Source organism: Balaenoptera physalus, assembly GCF_965194825.1.
Source record: "Balaenoptera physalus genome assembly, chromosome: 5".
Lineage (NCBI taxonomy): Eukaryota > Metazoa > Chordata > Mammalia > Artiodactyla > Balaenopteridae > Balaenoptera > Balaenoptera physalus.
The window spans coordinates 116,569,565-116,593,541 of record NC_138884.1 but is presented as its reverse complement, the minus strand read 5'-3'; the positions used below and the strand labels follow the sequence as shown (position 1 = coordinate 116,593,541).

The 23,977-nt window shown below is 34.1% G+C and overlaps 1 protein-coding gene across 5 annotated transcripts in view; it reads right to left on the bottom strand.

Annotated features, from left to right (window-relative positions):
• TET2 (tet methylcytosine dioxygenase 2) overlaps positions 1–23,977 on the bottom strand; it is a 142,164-nt gene that overhangs the window by 13,848 nt on the left and 104,339 nt on the right. For 2 of the 5 annotated variants that reach the window (XM_082462746.1, XM_082462744.1), the window contains exons 7-9: positions 12,227–12,377; positions 9,820–9,909; positions 1,264–1,401 (exon numbers count right to left, since the gene is read on the bottom strand). In XM_082462746.1, coding sequence (XP_082318872.1) covers positions 1,264–1,401; positions 9,820–9,909; positions 12,227–12,377 — 379 coding nt within the window. Of the gene's footprint in view, positions 1–1,263; positions 1,402–2,503; positions 2,681–9,819; positions 9,910–12,226; positions 12,378–23,977 lie in introns of those variants that run through there. The other 3 variants (XM_082462747.1, XM_082462745.1, XR_014263911.1) reach the window with 3 other exon arrangements.

The window sequence follows — 23,977 nt, the reverse complement described above, 5'->3', positions numbered from 1 at the left end:
CTCTAGACCATTAAACCAATACCTTCTTTGCTTCTCAACAAAAATTTCACACCAGATTCCTCGAATTAATTCCACTACTGCCTACTATCTCTCTGAATTCTTTTCTACACTATAATTTAACTATAGTGCCTGCCTCCTATTTTCCATGTTAGGTCTCATTGGTCATCTTCCTCAATTACACCTGTATCCATGTTGATAACTCATTAGGTTGATTAATTTATAGTTTCTGTACTTGAGCTTTTTCATTCTTTTTTTTTTTTTAAGTCCTGAAAATTACATATTTAAGACATATCACAGTTTTTGTGGTATATACCATGATGTTTTCATAAGGATTTTTTAAAATTAATTAATTAATTAATTTATTTTTGGCTGTGTTGGGTCTTTGTTTCTGTGCGAGGGCTTTCTCTAGTTGTGGTGAGTGGGGGCCACTCTTCATCGCGGTGCGCGGGCCTCTCACTGTCGCCGCCTCTCTTGTTGCAGAGCACAGGCTCCAGACGCGCAGGCTCAGTAGTTGTGGCTCACGGGCCTAGTTGCTCCGTGGCATGTGGGATCTTCTCAGACCAGGGCTCGAACCCGTGTCCCCTGCATTGGCAGGCAGATTCTCAACCACTGTGCCACCAGGGAAGCCCCTTTCATTCTTTATCTCCACTCTGAGTCACCTCTTTAGGTGCAAGGCCACACCCCGGGTTTTGATGGTATGCAACATTGCTCCCCCCTAAGATGGATCCATTTCCTCCCCTTACCAAAGCCTTCAAATACAAGGACCAATCCATTTTACCCACTGTAATATGTAGTTACAATGGGTTCTTTTGCACTTTGAACCTTCTGTAGTAGTTGGTGTGACATCGACGATGCATTTTTCATTTATACTTTTCTCTGCAAGCTGGACTGGTACCTTAGCTTGTATATGGCTTTTTGCTTAACTGATTATAACCTACTAGATATCTGACAGTGAATTTTGAAAGAATTTTTTTGGGCATCTAATTGTAGCTGGCGAGGCTTAGTCACTGGTTTAGATTAGCACCAAGAATTTCCATGATTTTCACATGCTTGTCAATACAGTTTTCCACTAATGTGCCATGCCAACCTGTTAGAAGAGTACTAGTTATGTGAAACAAGGTCACCTTGAAATAGCAATCATTCATGAAAACACTCTTCTCTGCAGGGACACCGGCAGAAAACATATTACTCTAAATGCAGCTAACTTCCAGTCCTCTACTCTGCAACAGGACATGCTGCTAACCTCTCCTCAGCACCACTTACCAACGTGCTGCCATTCTGCATGTTGTGCAAGTCTCTATGGGCATGAGCACAGAAGTCCAAACATGCAGTGACCCCTGAGAATGGACGGCCTTCCTTCAGACCCAGACGACACTCTGGTGCTCTGTGTTCATATTCAATCTGAAAAATAGAAGCGAGTGTGTGACTGGGGAAGTACTTAGGCATTTCAAATTTTTAGGCACACATTTGAGAAAAAAGTACAAGACCTGTGTACTGAGCAGGTCAAAAAGGTTCCTTAGTATTATATTTTATATCCCCAAATACAATGGAATGACACAAAATAGAGCAAATGCCTTGACACAGTAAAGTTATTTAATAGTGTTACTGAGCTATAATTGACTTACACTTTAAATATATGCTGTTTATTGTACTATTTGATTTTATATATATATACACACACACACATATACATACATGAAACCACTACCACAATCAAAATAATGTACATATCTATCATTCCCAAAAGTTTCCTCACACCTCTTTATAATTCATGCCTCCCACTTTGTTCCCAGGCAACTACTGATCTGCTTCCTGTCACTAGAGATTATTGTAGTTTGCATTTTCTAGAATTTTACATAAATAAATCCATTTTGAGTTGATTTTTACATAGGGTACGAGATTAAGAGTCAAAGAATTTTTTTCCATATGGATATCCAACTGTTCAAACACTGCTGGGTAAAAAGTTTACACTTATCCCATTGAATTGCCTTTGTTGAAAATCAATTGACCATACATGTTGAATCTATTTCCAGACTCTCTATTCTGATCTTTTGTTATGCAATGGTGTGCTGGTGTGTGTGTGTATGTATGTGTGTATATGCCAATAATCAACTGTCTTGATTACTAGTAAATGTGGATTTGTAGTAAATCTTGAAATCAGGGAGTAAAGGTATTCAAATTCTGTTCTTTAGAAAAAAAGTTTGACTATTACAGGTTCTTTACATTTCTATTTATGTTAGAATCACCTTGTCAATTCCTTCAGAACACCTGGTGAGATTTTGATAGGTCATATACTGAATCCATTGATTAATTTGGGGAAAACTGACATCTTAATAATACTTAGTCTTGTGATCCATGAACATGGTATATCATTCCAGTTATTTAGGTCTTTTATAATTTCTCTCAGAAATGTTTTGCAGTTTTCAGGGCACAGGTCTTGTACATTTTTGTCAAATATATATTAAGAATTTCATATTTTTGATGCTATTTTAATTGTTATTGGTTTTCATTTCAATTTTTAATGGTTTATTGCTAGTATACAGAAATACAATCGATTTTTGTATTTTGCAACTGTGCTAAACCATTTTTTAGTTCTAGGAGGATTTTTGGTAGACTCTTTGGGACTTTCCACACACATGTTGTCTGCAAATAAGGATAGTTTCATTTCTTCATATTCAATCTGTATCCTTTTTATTTTCTTTTTCTTGCCTATTGCACTAAAATTTCCAGTTAGATGTTAAATAGAATAAGATACAAGTATATATTATACAGTACAAGGAATATAGTCAACATTGTATAATAATTATAAATGGAGTATAATCTTTAACAATTGTGAATCACTATGTTGTACATGCGAAACATATAATATTGTAAATCAACTATACCTCAATTAAAAAAATTAGGTTGCCACAAAAAGCTTGCTGGCAAGATGAGAACTATTCTTGAAAACATCACTTGAATTTTCTTAAGCAAACAGTCATTTGATAAAGAGTAAAAATTATTTATTTTTATTATTATTAAAAAAAAAGATGTTAAACTAGAAGTGGTGAGAATGGACATGCTTTTCTTGTTCCCAATGTATAATGTGTTTTTAAAAAATTTTAGCTTTCCATTTACTGAGTTTTCACAGACGGCAAAGCCTACCTTAGGTAATAGGCATGATCCCATTACAATAAAATAGCATTAAAAAGTTTCATGTCACAAAACGGAGCAAAGAAATTACAGTTCCACCTAGCTGAGCAAGTTAAGGAATGAAATGCTTCTTTAACTTGCTGCTTTACCATAAAAACGCTAAGCACTTTAGTTCTTTCACCATTATGTGTGACGTTAGTTTTAGGTTTTTCATCTATGCCCTTTATCAGGCTGAGGAAGTTTCCTTCTATAGATGTTAAATTTTGTCAAATGCTTTTACCCTATCTCTTGAGATAGTTTTCCCCATTATGTTGGTTAATATGGTGAATCACATTGATTGATCTTTGAGTGTTAAATGAACAAGCTGCTCCTGAAATAAACTCCATTTGATCATAATATATTATCCCTTTTACACATCGTTGGATGTATTTAGATGAAATTTTGTTAAGAATTTTCACATCAATATTCATGAAGATCATTGGACTTTATTTTTTCTTTAATGCCCCTGTCTGATTTTAGTACCAGGATATTTCCAGCCTCATAGAATGAGTTGGGAAGTACTTACTCCTCTGCTACCATCTAGAAGAGTTTCCATTGAACTATTCTTTCTTTCTTAAGTAATGAGTGAAATTTGGAAGGGAAATCATCTGGGCCTGGAGCTTTCTTTTTGGGAAAGTTTTTAATTACAAATTCAATTTTTTAATAGATATAGGACTACTCATGGTATTTTTTCTTTAGTAAGCTTCTGTAATTTGTGCCTTTCAAGGACTTTGCCCATTTCATCTAAGTCATTAAATTTATTTTCATAAAGTTTTAATAATGTTTTCATTATTATTCTTTTACTGTCTGTAGGATATGTAATGGTGTCTCATCTCTAATTCTTGATATTGACAATTTGTACCTTCTCTTTTTTTCTTGAACAAATTGACTCAAAGTACTAGCTTTTGGTTTCACTGATATATTCTGTTTTCTGTATTCTATTTCATTGATTTCTGTTCTTACCTTTAGTTTTTCCTTCCTTCTGCCTTTTATATGGCTAAAATTGCTCTTTTTCCAAGCTTCATAGGATATAAGCATAGATCATTGATTTGAGACTTTATATAACATTTCTGATATAAATGTTCAATGTTATAAATCTTTATCTAAGTAAGCGTCATAGCTGCATCCCACAAATTTCAATGTCACATCTTCATTTTCATTCAGTTTGAAATACTTTCTCCCTTGTGATTTATTCTTTGGCCCACAGGTCATTTAGAAATAAGTTGCTAAGTTTCCAGATATTTAGGGATTTTGTAAGTATCCTTCTGGTACAGATTTTCAATTTAATTTCATTGTGATCAGATAACATATTTTGTGGCTTTTAAATTTATCAACACTTGTTTCATGACCCAGAATATAAACTATCTTGGTAAATCATCCTTGTATATTTGAAAATAATGTTAATTCTGTCATTGCATGGGGAGTTCTATACATAACATCAATTTCGTTAAGTGTTGTTCAAGTCTTCTGTCCTCTTACTAATCTTCTGTCTACTTGTTCTAATGGTTTGAGAGAGAGATATTGAAAACGGACTGTAACTGGAGCTTTGTTTTTAGTTGTATCAGTTTTTGTTTAATAAAATTTAAAGCTATTATTAGATGCATAGTTAGGATTATCATATTCTCTTGCTAAACTGACCTTTTTATTATTATAAAATGATCCTCTTTATGATATTCTTTGCTATGAAATCTACTTTGCTATTAATATCATTCCAGCTTTCTTTTGATTGACAGCACGGTATTTCTTGGTTCTTGCTTTCTTAAATATCACAATTGTTCTGTATTAATGTGATTATTCAATATCACAAGCTCTGCCTTTTAATTGGGAGTGTTAAAAAAATTTACATTTAATGTGGTTTTTGATATGGCTGGGATTAAATATACCATTTGCTATTTGTTTTGTATTTGTTTTAGCTTTCTTTTAGTTCCATATTTTAATTTTATTTAATTAATTAATTTATTTATTTATGGCTGTGTTGGGTCTTCGTTTCTGTGCAAGGGCTTTCTCTAGTTGCGGCAAGTGGGGGCCACTCTTCACTGCAGTGTGCGGGCCTCTCTCTATCGCGGCCTCTCTTGTTGCGGAGCACAGGCTCCAGATGCGCAGGCTCAGTAATTGTGGCTCACGGGCCCAGTTGCTCTGCAGCACGTGGGATCTTCCCAGACCAGGGCTCGAACCCGTGTCCCCTGCATTGGCAGGCAGATTCTCAACCACTGCACCACCCGGGAAGCCCTAGTTCCATATTTTAAAATATGTTTTGGGATTAAGTCCATTCTCATCTCTTTACTGGGGGATTAGTTATACACTTTTTGTTAGTGGCTGCCTGCTTTAAGGTTTACAGTGTAGTGTACAGTCTATATTCAAGTAATATACCATTCCATCCATATATAATATAAGAATCTTACAACAGTATATTTCCAATCCCCAAGCATCTGTGCTACTTTTACATGTTATAAACCTTAAATTACATTTTTAATATATTTTAAAATAACAAACTATCTTGTAAAGAAATTTTTTAAATAAGGGGAAAAAGTCTTTTTACTCGCATATCTACTATTTATGATGTTTTCATTCCTTTTTGCTAATCCATATTCTATCTGGTATCATTTTTCTTTCTATCAGAGGGCTTCCTTTAACACTTTTGAAGTTTTAGTCTGCCGGTGGTGGTAAATTATTTATTTCAGCTTTTGTATGCCTGAAAAAAAAAAAATCTTTATTTTGCCTTCACTTTTGAGAGCTGTTTTTACTGGTTATAGATTTCTAGATTGATAGTCTTTTTTTTTTTCTTTCTGTACTTTAAGGATGTTTTTCCTCTTTTTTCTTGCATCTTTCTCAGACTTTAAGTCTTGTGTGTCTATTATCCATTTTTTCCCTATAAGTAATGTCTTTTTTCCCCCATCTACTTTTCACATTTTCTCTTAATCACTGTAAGCAAATTGATTTTAATGTGATTTTATACAGTTTCTTCATATCTCCCCCCCCCCACCCGCCACCCCACCATTTGGGGCTTGCTGAGCTTCTGGGATCAATGGGTTTATCGTTTTGAACAAACTTGAAAAATAATTGGCCATTATATTTAAAAATATTTTTCTGTCCTCCTTTTGGGACTCTAATTACACATATATTACTGTAATAATATTGTGCGATGCTGTGATCTAGTTAGCTTTATTCTGTTCCTTGAATAAAAATGTATACAAAATCTAGCTGGTCCTTAGACACATGCCATCTCATAAGAAATACCATGCAGGGGTCTGTGAATGGATTACTGGAAATTTATCTCTATGTCTGGAGATAGTTCTAAGTGCATGGCTTTCTGATGGTGTAAATCTGTGCTGTTCAATACGGCAGCTACTAGCCACATGTAGCAATTTACATTTAAGTTAATTAAAATGAAAAGTTCATTAACTCAGTTGCACTAACCACATATCAAGTGTTCAGTAACCACATGTGGCTAGTAACTACCGTTCTGAACAGTGTAGACAGAAAATATTTCCATTGTCATAGAAAGTTTTCTTGGTTTAAAATGTCATCTCCACACATGACGAAAGCACATGATTTTGAGATTTGAGCCTGCTAATTCAGTCCTAAAGTTTAATGGTAAGATAACCATAGAAAAGATGATAGAGAAATATAACTCTAGTGGATAGATATAAAGGATATTTAAGTTAAGAAAACCTATATTCTAATTCCATGGAGCTCACAGAAGAAATGCTGTGAAGAGCCAATGAAGCTTAACTTCAGCAATAAGACTTTATAAAATCAAGGAACAAAGCAAAGAAGAACATTCATATATGAGAAATAAAGGTACTATATTCAGTTGGGGGAAGGAGGCAAATACCAAATAGTAGACTTTCACAGCACCTATAACCTTGATGTGTTATGTATACTGTAGGAAAAGATCACATGGCTGTTTTCTGGGGTCTCTAAACCATGTTAAGACATATGGATAAACTTTCCAGTAGTACCTACCATGCAATATAAAAAAAACACCTTATTCGTTCTTAGCCATTAGTTGATTTAGTTTATATAGACATTACATTTATTTTTTAATGTATGAGTGTATGTATGTATTTAAATTTTATTTTATTGTGGTAAGAACACTTAACATAAGAGCTACACTTTTAACAAATTTTTAAATGTACATTATCGTTGACTATAGGTACGATTGTACAGCACATCTGTAGACCTTATTCATCTTGCTTAACTGAAACTTCATGCCAATTGTTTAGTATATCTATCTACACATTTACTCATATACAAATATTAAAACACATCTAAGGAATTATACCTAATAATCTTGTTATAACTTAAAAACTTGGGGCATCTTCATATTTTAGATACTCCAGGTTCAGGAAATGCATAAAATACTCCAAACAAAAAGTAATAGTGTAGAATATAAATGCTTAGATAATCAAGTTTGTATGAGACAGTCTATAATAGGAATCAAAGGAGTAAGAACATCAATGCTTGTTGTTCTGTCCCTTTCCCCAGTTAAAGCCATTTGATTAATATCCCCTATAAAAAATTCACTCAACAGAAAATGGCCAAACTTGAAATCTAGCAACATAGACTCAATTTATTTTCTTTTTATAGCTTGATTTATTATTTTGCTCACCAGAATTATTTTACAACAGTAGCAAACCATTCCTTATACTTTTCTGTGACACTGATTGAAATAGGTAAGGTTGTAAAAATGACAGTATTAATCCCACTGTTATTAATAGCATTTAAAATAATTTTCATAGACATTAACATATATCTCTAAATATCTAGGTTGTGACATAAAACAACTTATAAAGAGACAGTCATTATTAAAGTTGCCTCCTGCTTCCACTTAAAAAAAAAAAAAAAGATGAATTGAGGTTTGGGGAAAATGTTAAAGTCCACAACGGAAACAAGAATAGCTAAATTGTTGACTAGAATTGGTGCCCTGTCTATCTCTGCTACGTAGACTAATCTAGTCCCCTTAGAGTCTTTAACATTATTAAGTAAATGACAATGTTTGCAAAATGTGTCACACTTCACGCTTTCCCGTATCCATGCTGCTGTGTACTCTGCTCTGAATACCTTCTCATCACCTCAAGCTTTCCTCCATCTATCAACTTTCCTCTTCCTCTTAAATCTTTAACCTCTTCTATTCCATTGCTCCTACCCCCAGTCCTTCCTTCACTGGTTTCTCTTCCCCCACTCACCCCTAAAATGTTAAATATTAAAATCATTAGCCCCTTCTCCTCTTTGTAATCTTCACTCTGAAAAATTGTATTTACTACTAACTACTTCCTGCATTTTGATAACTCCCAAATCACAGTGCTAACCTGGATTTGTCTCCCGATTTTTCTTTTAATTATCCTAGAAGTATGTCAAACCTAGCATGTCCAAAATGAAATTTGTCATCTTCTCCTTATCTCCTCCAAACTTACTTTTCCTCACTGATTCCTAAAACTAATAGAACCACCTGTCCAAGCCAGAAATTTGGTGGACCCTCAAATTCTCTCTTTTGCTCATTCTCAAATCTGATTGGTCACTAAGTTTATAAGTTCCACCAAATATTTCACATACTTATTTCATTTTCTCTATCACTACTGCTATTTCGTTAAATTAGGACCTTAACGTCTCTTGCCCAGTGATTGCAGTAGCTTACTTCTCTAATTTAATCTTCTATAATCTAAGCTGTATTTCATTTATTTGGCTTGAGTGACCTTTTCAAGTTAAATCACTTCACCCTCACCGTCCCCAATATACACTTAGAACACCCCAGTGGTAGGCCTCTTACCTATAAGATAAAGTTCAAAGATCTTTGTATGGCCTGCAAGGCCATCTGTGACCTTAACATCTCTGCTTTCAGGGAGAACCTTTTTGTTCCTTCAGAAATGTGTGCATACTTCTGTCCCAGCTGTTATCATTTTTTTCTATAGCTGGCATTTTACATATCTCTGTCTCCTCTAAGGAAGGAGTTTTGTAAAGACAGAGAATCTGCATTGCTCATCTTAATGTCCACAGTGACTAAACAAAGCATCTGGTTCATAACAGGCTTTCATTTAGTGCTTTTGCTGTTGATGTTATGGAAACAGTGTAGACTTCACAGTCTTTTGCCTCCTTCACGAGCATTTCTGAACAAATCACCTGGCCTTCCATATAGGTACAACCCAGCACACACTTAGAAAATAGGAAAGGAAAAAGAAAAAGGAAAAATCTAGCAAAATCTGACGTATCTCGACACATGTATACACACTTACAAAGTAGTACACCCATAGCTTTACATGTATAGATTTGCTGTGGAAACAGTTAACAGGTGGTTAGAACCTATAGTATGAGCCATATAATTGCAATTAATCACTAAAGTCTGCTTACAGAGATAAAATTATCCATATGAGAACAAGATTAGTAGGTAAAACAGCTTGTGAGCCTTAAAAGCTCATTATCTTTACAGATTAAAAGACCAAAAATACACTCTTTTGGATGGTGTAATTTTCATATATCAAATTTTCATATATCAAAAACAGAACACTGCAGTGGTTTCAACAATTAGGAAGAGAAAAAGTTAGAAAAATAAAGGAAAATCGTTGCTTCAAAAATATTTTTGGAAAGATAGGCCATCAGTAATGAGTAAGTAAAGTGTTCTAATCATTGTCAATAACTGTTTAAACTTACCTGATTATTATATGCATCAGGTGCAAGTTTCTTGTATGTTGGTGCCATAAGAGTGGACAGGTTTTGTAAATGAGACTCCAGTTTCTCTTCCTGTATAAAATGAATAATTCTACATATTAAATTCTAAATCCAATCTATCCATATATGAGAGAGGCTATCAATTAGATCTTTTCCCCTACATCTTAGATCCAAATCACAAATATATATCGTCTCATTAAATATCGGCTTGGCCAAAAAGTTTGTTCGGGGTTTTTCCCATAACATCTTTGGCCAACCCAATAACTAAATATCATCTTAACGTGACTATTTCTAAGTGAAAAGCACAGACCATATATCACCTATTTTTGTATGTGCTGTTAAATGTCTAGCTCTTTGGTATTTACATGAGATTAATCAATTTTCTACTTTGCATGCAGATATTTGGCATTTTATTAATATAAGTCTATGCTGGTAGCAGGATTAGGAGAATGAAGCCATACGGTCTTTGAAAGGTCACATTCTCTATTCTTCTCCAATTAGTGGCCGAGGAAGATGAGCTATTAAAAGGATTTGTTTGGTTTAATCTATTTCTAATCTTTATATTTTAAATGTTTATAAAAAATAGCATTACAAAATTTGAAATGATCACTCCATAGAACTAAAAATTACTGTGATTCAAATATGAATAAAACTCTAAGAACTATAATGTGGTATATATAAAAAACTTTGTAAAGTTTACTTGAGAGGAAAAATGTTCAGGTATATTTCCCCCCCCACCCCCAAGCAAAGAATATGCTTTTTTAAATGGTAGGGGACAATACTCAGTTGTTCTATTCATACTTAGAAGTTCTCATTTCACATTGATATTTCTCTAAAAACCTTGGGAGATGTAAGCAGCTGGCAGCAATATACTTGTTTGCATTTTAGAAGGTAAGGAGGTTTCTGACTGGAGTCCTCCTACCTAACAGAGGGAGGATGTCACTAGCCATCCCCTGCATTTGTTTACATGAAACACAGAGTGATAAACATTTATGAAGTAGTGGTGAAAATGCTCTCCAGTGTGAAAATTAAAAGTGTAAGACAGCAGGCAAAATTGCTATTCATTAGGTTTATTAAATATTTGTGTGTTTTCTTTTCTTTTTTTTTTTAAAAGGAACCATTTTGAGATATGTCAGGGCACACGGTTTTTTATTTATTTATTTATTTATTTATTTATTTATTTATGGCTGTGTTGGCTCTTCGTTTCTGTGTGAGGGCTTTCTCTAGTTGTGGCAAGCGGTGGCCACTCTTCATCGCGGTGCGTGGGCCTCTCGTTGCGGGGCACAGGCTCCAGACGCGCAGGCTCAGTAATTGTGGCTCACGGGCCCAGTTGCTCCGCGGCATGTGGGATCTTCCCAGACCAGGGCTCGAACCCGTGTCCCCTGCATTGGCAGGCAGATTCTCAACCACTGCGCCACCAGGGAAGCCCCTTGTGTGTTTTCTTATGCAAAGAGGATATCTAGCACATTAATACAGCTTATTAAAATGTTATGATTCTATGAAAAATTTATATCATGACTTGAAGAGCTTTTGCACTTTATTAAACTTCCACTTACTATTATAGTCACAAATAATAAAGCTAACAAACTTTTCAAAGGGACATATAAAAATTATTACATCAATAGTATAATTGCATATTTCAATTGCATTGAAAATTTGAAAGAAAATTATAACATGTATAGATTTACTAAAAATTTGATCATATATGAATGCTAAATATACTGAGGTTTTCTGATTATTCAATTAGCATACTCTAGAATACATGCTACCCAAAAGTTGTTAAATGTGATACCAGTCTACAAGTTATATTTTGAGAAATATATATTCTAGAGAAGGACAAAAACCAGTGATGTCAATGAGAAATCAATGTTCATTTATTTCAACTACACCTTTATATTAAAATCTAAATATGTTTTAGTTACTTGAATGCATTTATTATAGTAACATTAAGCCATCAAATCTCATGGGTTGAAAATGTGACTAGAAATGGACTTTTATGAATGTGGCAGTCACGAACATGATTTCTATAATTCAGGTTCAAAAGATGAAAAGTTCTAACACTGAAGTAGTAATATTTAGTTTTAATATGTAAATGACAGCTGTGTAAAACTCTGGAGTTTACATAAAAGACAAAGAATAAATGTAAAAGGCCATAAGTATAGTTTATGTTGATCAAACTTTATTACTTTAGTAGCACATGGTTGTTATTATGCTAATTTTATAAAATATTATTATGTGTGTCTACAGTTTAGCCAAAATTTTACTGATCTATCTCTGAGATGAAATTCTCTGTTAATGAGAGTTTGAGTATATTATATTGTTCACTTCATCTGTGCTCATCAATTCTCCATGAAAAATAAACAGATTATACATCAGGAAGTAAACAAACCTCTTTTGGGTCATCCCCAAGCAGCTTAAATTTTCTTGGGATCTTGCTTCTGGCAAACTTACATCCATTGTAGTACATGCTCCATGAACAACCAAAAGAAAAGGAGGCACCACAGGTCTCTGGGTCCAGCCCCTGACAGGCACACGTTCTCCTGAGAAATCAAAGAACCAAGTTCATGACTATGGATAGCACTGTCCAGGCTATCAATCTCATATTCTGGGTGCCTACATTCCAAAATGAATGCAAATTAGTTTTGAAAGAAGTCTAACTCTATATTAAGCTGTGCCACAATCACATTAGAAAAGCACTATTTCGATTGACTTTAAAAGACAACTTAAACATTTTATTGTAGTATAATACACACAGAGAAAGTACACATAATTTTATAGCTTCTAATCACTCACAAATGAAACATACACAAGTGAGTGCCACTCAAACTAAGAAACAAAACATATACTTGCACCCCGAAATCCCATCTTATATTTCCTTCCAGGCATTGTCCTCCTAACAGTAACTTCTATCAGAAGAGATTAGCTCTGCCTACTTTTATCCTATATAAAATATACTATATTCCTACTGAATATAGTGTGTATGTATGTATGTGTGTGTGTATATATATGCCTATTTTTATACTATATATACTATAAACCTACTGAATTTAGTGTGTGTGTATATAAATGTGTGTGTATATATATATATATATAGTTTTGCCCATTTTTATACAATGTATAGTATAGTACACACACATATGTATAGTTTTGACTATTTTTATACTACATATAGTATGCCATATATTTCTATACTATAGTATAAAAATAGGCAAAACTGTATGTGTATACATATATGTACACATATACATACACACATACGTACATAACATACACATGTATATGCAATTATCTAGTATAAGCTTATTTGTGTCTTGCTTCTTCAACATTGTTTGGAATATCCATCCACATTGTTGCATGTAGTTATACTTTATATTGATGTATTTATTCACTGAGTACAGTTTCTATTATATGGATATGTCACAAATTAATCGTTCCACCATTGATGGGCATTTGAGTGCTTTCTAGTTTTTGGCTAAAATACAGTATTGTGACTTCACATCCCAAGTCAGTTCTATCCTAAGGGCGATAAACAGACAAACAAGCAAAGAAACCAAAAATTAAAAACAGGATAAAACAACCCCCTAGGAAAACTATATTCAGTAGGTATTTTTTCACAGCTGTATTGAGGTATAATTGACAAATAAAATTGTAAGATATTCAAAGTATACAACGTGATGATTTGATATAAGCATATATTATGAAAGGATTTTCCCATCAAGTTAATTAACACATCTATCACCTCACATATTTTTTTTTTCTTGCAATGAACATTTAAGTTCAACTCTTTTAGCAAATTTCAGTTATATAGTAAGGTGTTATCAACTATAGTCATTAGATCCTGAGACCTTACTCATTTTATAACTGAAAGATTATATATACCCTTTTACCAACCTCTCCCTATTTCCCTCATCCCCCAGCCTCTCACAACTTTTCTACTCTCTTTCTGTGAGTTTGACTTTTGTTTTTTGTTTTTGATTCCACATATAAGTAATATCAGGTATCTGTCTTTCTCTGTCTGGCTTATTTCACTTAGCATAATCCCCTCCAGATTCCTCCATGTTGTCGAAAATGGCAGGATTTCCTTTTTTAAAAGCTGAATAATATTCCTGTGTGTGTGTTCACAAACCACATCTTTATCCATTTACCCATTGATGGACACTTAGGTTGTCTCCACACCTTGGTTACTGTGAATAATGCTGCAATTGGAATGCAGATATCCCTTTGAGATAATGATTTCACTTCCTTTGGATACATGTTAAGAAGTGGATCGTTTGTTTATGTATGGCTCTCCTGACCTCATTGGACAACAGTAGTCTTATTTGTAGTAATGATATTATTTTGAAATTACTTATGTATGTTGTGACATGAAAAAATCATTGTTAATGTCAAGAAATAAGAATTTCAGTGTAAGATGAAATAAGTCTAAAGATAAGTAAATACCCTGTAAAATCCTATGAATAGGAAATAGTATGAACTCACGATATGAATTAAAAAGCTCAAATTTTCTCTTTCAAAAAAAAAAATTACTTCTTATATCAGCCCACTGAAAATGCCTAAAGTAACAATATCTTTGTAGCAATGGGCACATCTGGATACATACTGTGATCTCTAAATATCATTTCTCATTGAAATGAATATAGGTTAAAATCCATGAGGGGTTTTTTTTTTTTTTTTTTTTTTCAAATGAGTTAGTTAATAATGATACCAAAAAGAAAGAACAAACTAACTGATCATTTTTGGATGGTTACTAAAGCACCAAATCACTATTTTGAAATTTCACAACTAAGGATACTTACCATGCATTATTCTGTCATTTGTTTACAAACTATATTTAATGGTAACCAAACAGTTGATAATGAAAAGTTCTTTAAAGAATTCCATCTAATAAATGCAGAAGGAATGTTATAATTAGAAGTTACAATTTTACAGATGTCAGCAAAAACGGCAGAATAAGGATCTCTGAAAATACCCTCCTCCACAAAAGCAAAAAGAAACCTGGTAAATATTGTCAGAATCAATTCTTCAGAAATATGGAAATTAACAAAAGACTTGCAGCAGTCCAGGAAGCATTTCTTCAAGAAAGGCAATGAAATTTTGGTAGGAAGCTAAGCCTTGCAGTGTTTTAACTTGCCCTTTTCCCACTGTCCCCAGAACTCCACGACAGCCTTGAAAACCAACAGCCCACATTTATGGTGAAAATCAGCAGGCTGGCAACCACTGGAGAGGGTAGAATTAGGCTGGATATCCTCCAAAGCCCCATTCCTAGAGAAATGTCATTATTTTACCTATTTGGTAGTTCTCTAGAAGACACCACTGGCAAGGCTTTCTTCATTTGATCTGACTTGGAGTTCACCTATTGTATATAGCCTTTTCCCCACTGGAGATATTTGTTGAAAATAGTCAGAGGCAATTGTTGAACATTGCAGCTGCCTGAGGTCTTGGTAGACAAAACTAGCTAGACTGACCAAGAAAAAGAAAGAAGACCCAAATTACTAAAAAATTAGAAATGAAACAGAGGATACTACCAATGACCTTATAAAAAGCATTATAAGGGAATACTATAAAAATGATCTATCAACAGGTTAGATAACTTAGATGAAATGGACAAATTCCCAGAAAGCACAAACTACTGAAACTGACTCAAGAAGAAATAGAAAATATGAATAGACCTATAACAAAAAGACTGAATTAGTAATCAAAAAACTTCCCACAAGGATAAGCCCAAGAGTATATGATTTTGCTGGTGAATTCCACTGAACAGTTAAAAAATTAGCCCCAATCCTTTACAAATTCTTCCAAATAATATAAGAGGGAACCCTTTTCAATGTATTCTATGAATCCAGTATTACCCTGAAACCAAAAACAAAGACATCACAAGAAAACTATAGACCAATATCCCTTATCAATATAGATGAAAAAAATCCTCAATAAAATACTAGCAAATGGAATCCAGCAACATATACAAAAAGTATACATTATGGCCAAGTAATATCTATCCCAGAAATGCAATGTTGGTCCAATGTATAAAAATCAATCAATATGAAATACCACATTAACAAAGTGAAATGCAGAAAAAGCATTTGAGAAAAGTACAACAACCTTTCATGATAAAAATACTCAACCTAGGAATAGAAAAAAATCTTACTCAACCTGACAAAGAACATTTACAAAAACCCTACATTTAGCATCATACCTAATGGTGAAAAGCTGAAAGAAATCAGAGACAAGCAATAGCTGCTTGCTGTTGCCAATTCTGTTCAGTATCTACTCTAGGTTCTAGCCAGGGAAATTATGCAAAAGGATCAAAAAAAAGAAAAAAGTAGACACCTAGATGGAAATGAAGAAATTAAACTATCTCTATTTGTAGATGACATGATTTTGTATGTATAAATCCTAAGGAATCCACCAAAAAAATTTAGCACTAATAAACTAGTTAAATAAGTTTGTAGGATATAAGATTAATATATAAAAACCAATTGTGTAAGTGTATCCTGGCAATGAACAATCCAAAAAAATATCAAAATAATTCTACCTAAAATAAGCATCAAAAAGAATAAAATATTTAGAAATTTGACAAAAGACGTGTAGGACTTGTACACTGAAAACTATAAAACATCATTGAAAGAAATTAAAAACCTAAATAAATGTAAAGACATCCTGTGCTAATAAATAGGAAGACTTAATATTGTTAAGATGTCAACACTTCCCAATTAATTTGCTGATTCAACAGAACCTCTGTCAAAATCCCAGATGGGGAAATTATTAAGTTCATCCTAAAATTCACAGGGACATGAAAAGGACCCAGAGTATCCTGTAGGATACTGTAAGGATCCTGTAAAAGAAAAACAGTTGGAAGATTTATACATTCCAATTTCAAAACTTACTACAGCAACTACAGCAATCAACAACATATAGTATTGGCATAAGGATAGATATGTAAATTAATGGAACAGAAGAATCCTGAAATGACACATACATCTTTGTCAATTAATCTTCAACGAGAATGAGAAAACCATTCAATATGGAAAAAAGTCTCTACAACAAATGGTGCTGAGACAACTGGATAGTCACATGCAAAAAAATGAAGTTGAACTCTTATCTCACATCATAACAATGATCAAAGACCCAAATGTAAGAGCTAAAACTATAATATTCTGGGAAGAAAACACTGGGGTAAATCTTTAATACCCTGGATTAGGCAATGATTTCTTAGATATGACACTGAAAGTACAAGCAGTTAATTTAAAAAAATTGACTTCATCAAAATTAAAAACTTTTGTGCTTCAAGGATATCATCAAATGAAGAGACAACCTACAGAATGAGAAAATATCTGCAAGCCATACATCTGATGAGTTCTAGTATCCAGAATATATAAAGAACTCTTATAACTCAGAAAACAATTAATTTAAAAAGGAGTAAAGATTTAAGAAAGGATTTCTTCAAAGAAGATATATGAATAGCCAATAGCAAATGAAATAATGGCTAACATCATTACTCATTAGGGAAATGCAAATCAAAACCATGAGATACACATTATACCCACTGGAAGGGGTATAATAAATAAAATAAATAAAGGCAGCCAATAAGTAGTTTTGGTGAAAATGTGGAAACATCAGAACCTCCATATATTGTTGGTAGGCATGAAGAGTGGTGCAGCTGTTTTGGAAAACAGTTTGGCAGTTCCTCAAAAAGTTAAACGTAGTTACCATACAACCAAAATTGTCACTCCTAGGTATACACCCAAGAGAACTGAAAATATATGTCTATACAGAAACCCGTACAGAGATATTCATAGCAGCATTATTCATAACAGCCAAAAAGTGGAAATAACTAAAGTGTCCATGAACTGATGAACAAAGAAAATGTGGTACACATATATGCAATGGAATATTATTCAGCCATAAAAAGGAATAAAGTACTGATTAATGTTATGACATGGACAAAACTTTAAAACATTATAAAGACCTAGGAATAAAATATGTAGGAATAAATTTACCTAAGGAGGCAAAAGACCTGTACTCTGAAAACTATAAGATGCTGATGAAAGAAATCGAAGATGATACAAACAGATGGAGAGATATACCATGTTCTTGGATTGGAAGAATCAATATTGCAAAAATGACTACACTACCCAAGGCAATCTACAGATTCAATGCAATCCCTATCAAATTATCAATGGCATTTTTCACAGAACTAGAACAAAAATTTTAAAATTTGTATGGAAACACAAAAGACCCCGAATAGCCAAAGCAATCCTGAGAAAGAAAAATGAAGCTAGAGGAATCAGACTCCCTGACTTCAGACTATATTACAAAGCTACAGTCATCAAAACAGTTTGGTACTGGCACAAAAACAGAAATATAGATCAATGGAATAGAAATAAACCCATGCACCTATGGCCAATTAATCTATGACAAAGGAGGCAAGAATATACAATGGAGAAAAGACAGTCTCTTCAATAAGTGGTGCTGGGAAAACTGGAAAGCTACATGTAAAAGAAGGAAATTAGAACATTCTCTAACACCATACACAGAAATAAACTCAAAATGGATCAAAGACCTAAATGTAAGGCTGGACACTATAAAACTGTTAGAGGAAAACAGAGGCAGAACACTCTTTGACATAAATTGCAGCAACATCTTTTTTGATTCACCTCCTAGAGTAATGAAAATAAAAACAAAAATAGACAAATGGGACCTAATTAAACTTAAAATCTCCTGCACAGCAAAGGAAGCCATAAACAAAACAAAAAGACAACCCACAGAATGGGAGAAAATATTGATATTTGCAAACAAAGCGACCGACAAGGAATTAACCTCCAAAATATACAAACAACTCATGAAGCTCTATGTCAAAAAAACAAACAATGCAATCAAAAAATGGGCAGAAGATCTAAATAGACATTTCTCCACAGAAGACATACAGATGGCCAAAAAGCACATGAAAAGATGCTCAACATCACTAATTATCAGAGAAATGCAAATCAAAACTACAATGAGGTATCACCTCACACAGGTCAGAATGGCCATCATCAAAAAATCTACAAACAATAAATGCTGGAGAGGGTGGGGAGAAAAGGGAACCCTCATACACTGTTGGTGGGAATGTAAATTGGTACAGCCACTATGGAGAACAGTATGGAAGTTCCTTAAAAAACTAAAAATAGAACTACCATATGAGCCAGTGATCCCACTCCTTGGCATGTATCCAGAGGAAACCATAATTTGAAAAGATACGTGCACCCCAGTGTTCACTGCAGCACAATTTACAACAGCCAAGACACGGAAGCAACCTAAATGTCCATCGACAGAGGAATGGATAAACATGTGGTACATATATACAATGGAATATTACTCAGCCATAAAACAGAACAAAATAACGCTATTTGTAGCAACATGGGTGGACCTAGAGATTATCATGCTAAGTGAAGTAAGTCAGATAAATATCATATGATATCACTCATATGTGGAATATTTAAAAAATGATTTACAAAACAGAAACAAACTCACAGATTTTTAAAACAAACTTTTGGAGACCAAAGGGGAAATGTGGTGGGGGGGAGGGATAAATTAGGAGCTTGGGATGAACATACACACACTACTATATACAAAATGGATAACCAACATGGATCTACTGTATAGCACAGGAAACTCTACTCAATGTGGGAAAAGAATCTGAAAAAGAATGAATAACCTATAATAACCTATATGGGAAAAGAACCTGAGAAAGAATGAATATATGTATGTGTATAACTGAATCACTATGCTGTACACCTGAAACTAACACAACATTGGAAATCAACTATACTCCAATAAAATTAAAAAAAATAAAAATAAAAAAAATTTAAAAACACATATTATGCTAAGTGAAAGAGGCCAGACAGATTGAATAGAATATTGTATGATTCTATTAATATGAGAAGCCCAGAAAAGGCAAATCTGTAGAGACAGAATGTTGATTAGTAGTTGCCATTTAGTGGGGGAGGAGAATGGGAAGTGATTGCCTAATGGCTTTGAGGTTTCCTTTTGGGAGCAATGAAAATGTTGTACAACTTTGTGAATATACTAATGCACTGTATTGTATACTTTAAAAGGGTGAATTTTATGGTGTGTGAATTATATAGAAATTGAAAAAACTCACACATAACAAAATGACTTCAAGGTGATTTCCTATAGGAAGTGGCTTCTGAAAAGGCACCTTTATTTTTATAGAGGCCTTTCAAATATTGTTGGAATTTTTACATTGCAGCCTAATTTTAACATGGCTCAGAACTTGGCTAACGGTTAAATAACAAATCAGAGAAATTGTAATAAAAATATTTACCTATACAACAGATTTTTAAAAACACTCTCAACCTCTTTGGACTTCTAACTGTAAAAAAAAAAAAAAAAAGGGACTTCCCTGGTGGCACAGTGGTTAAGAATCTGCCTGCCAATGCAGGGGACACAGGTTTGATCCCTGGTCCGGGAAGATCCCACATGCCGTGGAGCAACTAAGCCTATGCACCACAACTACTGAGCCTGAGTGCCACAACTACTGAAGCCCGCGTGCCTAGAGCCCGTGCTCTGCAACGAGAAGCCACTGCAATAAGAAGCCCACGCACTGCAATGAAGAGTAGCCCCTGCTCACCGCAACTAGAGAAAGCCTGCACGCAGTAATGAAGACCCAATGCAGCCAAAAATAATAAATCAATAAATCAATAAATATTTTAAAAAACAAAATTTAAAAATTATATCAGCCATTTAAACTTATGCAAGAATAGAAAAACTAGCAAAATAAATTAAATGTACATAACAAATTTATACTTTAAAAAATAAGAAAATTATCAATTTGCAAACTAATGGAAACAGGTAATAATCATCGGTGGGTGTGCTAAACCATTAGGTAGAAGTTTTCTAGTAAACTTTATGATGGGTGGATCAAGCTAACAACTCCTCAGCTGAACACTCATAACATCACTATAAATGGAACAAAGCAGATATTATGTCCCTCTTGATGGGTATGAAGAACTAAGATTATTTCATCACCACTTATGAAGCATTTTGCTAATATATACATTCATGTATACATACATATTTAAGTCTCTAACTACCAGTGTACGTACAATATTGGTGACAGAGGAACAAGTTAAGCAAGTGTGCACAGCCAAATCCAGAATGTGAGAAATTTTACAAAGCAAGTCATACAGTCTCTTTAACAAATAAATTCATAAAAAAGAGAGGGGAAACTATAATAAAGTAAAAGAGCCTTGTGAATCATATACTTTATCTTACAAACTGGGACACTTTTGAGAGTAAAAGGAAGTTCTATCAATAACTATACTAGACAATAGGCACGAACTGGGACCTACTCAAAACCCTCAATCAAATGTAAGATATGGACTTTCTTTTTGTCAATATTTTTTTACTTTATATATATGTATATCTAATATGTATATGTGTATATATGTGTACATTGGAAACAGTATCCAATTAGGGAATTTGAACATGGTCTGAACGTTAAATGATATTAAAGAATCACTCAATTTTGAGATGAATGATAATGACACTGTGACTAGGTTTTGTTTATAAAAAAAAAAAAAAGTCCTTGGGCATATACCCTGAGAAAACCATGATTCAAAAAGACACACGCACCCCAATGTTCATTGCAGCACTATTTACAATAGCCAGGTCATGGAAGCAACCTAAATGCCCATCAACAGAGAAATGGATGGAGAAGATGTGGTACATATATACAATGGAATATTAGCCATAAGAAGGAACAAAATTGTGCCATTTGCAGCAACATGGATGGACCTAGAGACTGTCATACAGAGTGAAGTAAGTCAGAAAGAGAAAAACAAATATCGTGTATTAATGCATATATGTGGAATCTAGAAAAATGGTACAGATGAACCTGTTTGTTTGCAAGGCGGAAATAGAGACACTGACATAGAGAAAAAAAATATGGACACCAAGGGGGGGAAAGAAAGGGTGGGATGAATTGGGAGATTGGGATTGACTTATATACACTAATATGTATAAAACAGATAACTAATGAGAACCTACTGTATAGCACAGGGAACCCTACTCAGTGCTCTGTGGTGACCTAAACGGGAAGTAAATCCAAAAAAGAGGGGATATATGTATACATATAGCTGATTCACTTTGCTGTATAGTAGAAACTAACACAACATTGTAAAACAACAAAGTCCTTATCTGTTAGTGATACACACTGAAGTGAACATAGCTTAGATGATATGGCCTCTGTTTTGCTTTAAAACACTGGTGGGGATGGGGTTAGGAAGTGGGGAGGGGCACAGAATATATGGAATAGTACTGGCAAAATGTTGATAAATGTACTGTACTCCTCCATTTACGTATATTGGAAAATTTTTATAATATAAAGTTTCTTTAAAAGTTTAATATCACCCAGCATGGCAGAGACATTTCTGGCTTTGACTTCCTTCTAATGACAGATACACTCCCACAACTCTTACTTGCCAAAAAATTATTGGTTAGGCTTAGTCATAAAATAAAAATCTCACAGGGAAATCTTTAAAGGAGAAACAGCTGGCTGGGCTCAAAGGAAATGTAAAAATCCGTTTTGACTTTCCCACTGGAAGATGCTCTCGGAGTTCTTTTCTGGACTCACAGTGGGTGGTTATGGTGCCTGCGGGCACTGGGATTTATAAGAAGTCAGTGATGAGGGTCCCACAGCTTTGAATATTAAAATGAGTCAGCAGCCCCAATTTGAGATTACCCTCCATTCTTCACAAAAAAATCGTAATTTTAACTTTTGCCAGACATAAAATAAAACTTATTTTATAGGGTAGAAGAAACTTCAAAAGCTATGTCTGAGTGAAGTCTCTATTGCCATTGGTTAAGTGTCTATTTGAATCATGTACCTCAAGTATATTTTTTGTTTTTGGAAACTCGCTCTAAGTACAGGTAGCCCAAAGCTAGAACATCATCTAAATCACTACTCATCTTTACCTTGAAATGACAGACGAAGTTAAGCAAAAGTATACAGATTGGCCTTTAAAATGTCAATATTTGAAGCACATCTTTTAATAGTTTTGTTCTTGTCCCTATTTAGACCAGTTAAACAAATTAAGTTTTTCTTAGACCCTGGCCCAATCATCATTCATGGTTTTCAAATGCAAAATAACATAATTTAGGAAAGTTCTTAACATAGAATCTGACATATAGAAAGAAATTCTATTTCAGACAATGGCATTTATAGGAATCAAAGAAAAGCCTTCAGGGGAAAAATAACAGAGATGTATAATATTAATAAAAATTAAATCAATTACAGAGAATGTGAAATAGAGTTTGCAAGAAACTTCAAGAAATTTAAATAAAACAAATGTCATTTTCACAAGAAGTTCTTTGGTGGTTTAGAAGTTCCAGCTACCAAGTCTAAGAGGAAGTCTGCTTTACAAAAACAAGGCAGTGTCGCTGAATTCCTGAGAAAAATGCTATCACCAACATCAGCTCAAGATGCCTTAACTTTCATTTTCTTTCTGATTAAAGACACCTAAATACATTTTTTTAAAGGAGAAACAAGGGATGTTAGGGTAAATGGAATATTACTTTATACCTAAAGCAGTCAGTCACAAGTTTGAGTCATGTCTTATGAATCAGCAACTTCTACCTTCCAACCTATCATTTGTAAAAGTGGGTTGATGGCCTTGAGGTACACACCATGACACTTTGGGATCATGACTATCATAGAAAGCCAAGCCACACTTTCATACAGGAAAAGTAACTTTCCTAAACAGATTATTTATAGTTGATTTGCAACCCTCCCTACCCACCCCCAATGACCCAGAGGGAGAACCTATGTTAACATACAGTAAAACCATACCAGTTAGAGTAATAGCAAAAGGACAAATTTGGTTAGCAATGCATTGTTGCAATGAGCAGCACAATATTTCCATAAGCTCAGTAAACTCTTTTGTAGTTTGGTGGACACAGAAGAAAGGAAGAAGTGCAGGGACTTCCCTGGTGGTCCAGTGGTAAAGAATCTGCCTTCCAATGTAGGGGATGCGGGTTCGATCCCTGGTCAGGGAACTAAGATCCCACGTGCTGCGGGGTGACTGAGCCCGTGCGCTGCAACTAGAGAAGCCCGCGTGCCATGACTACTGAGCTCGCGCGC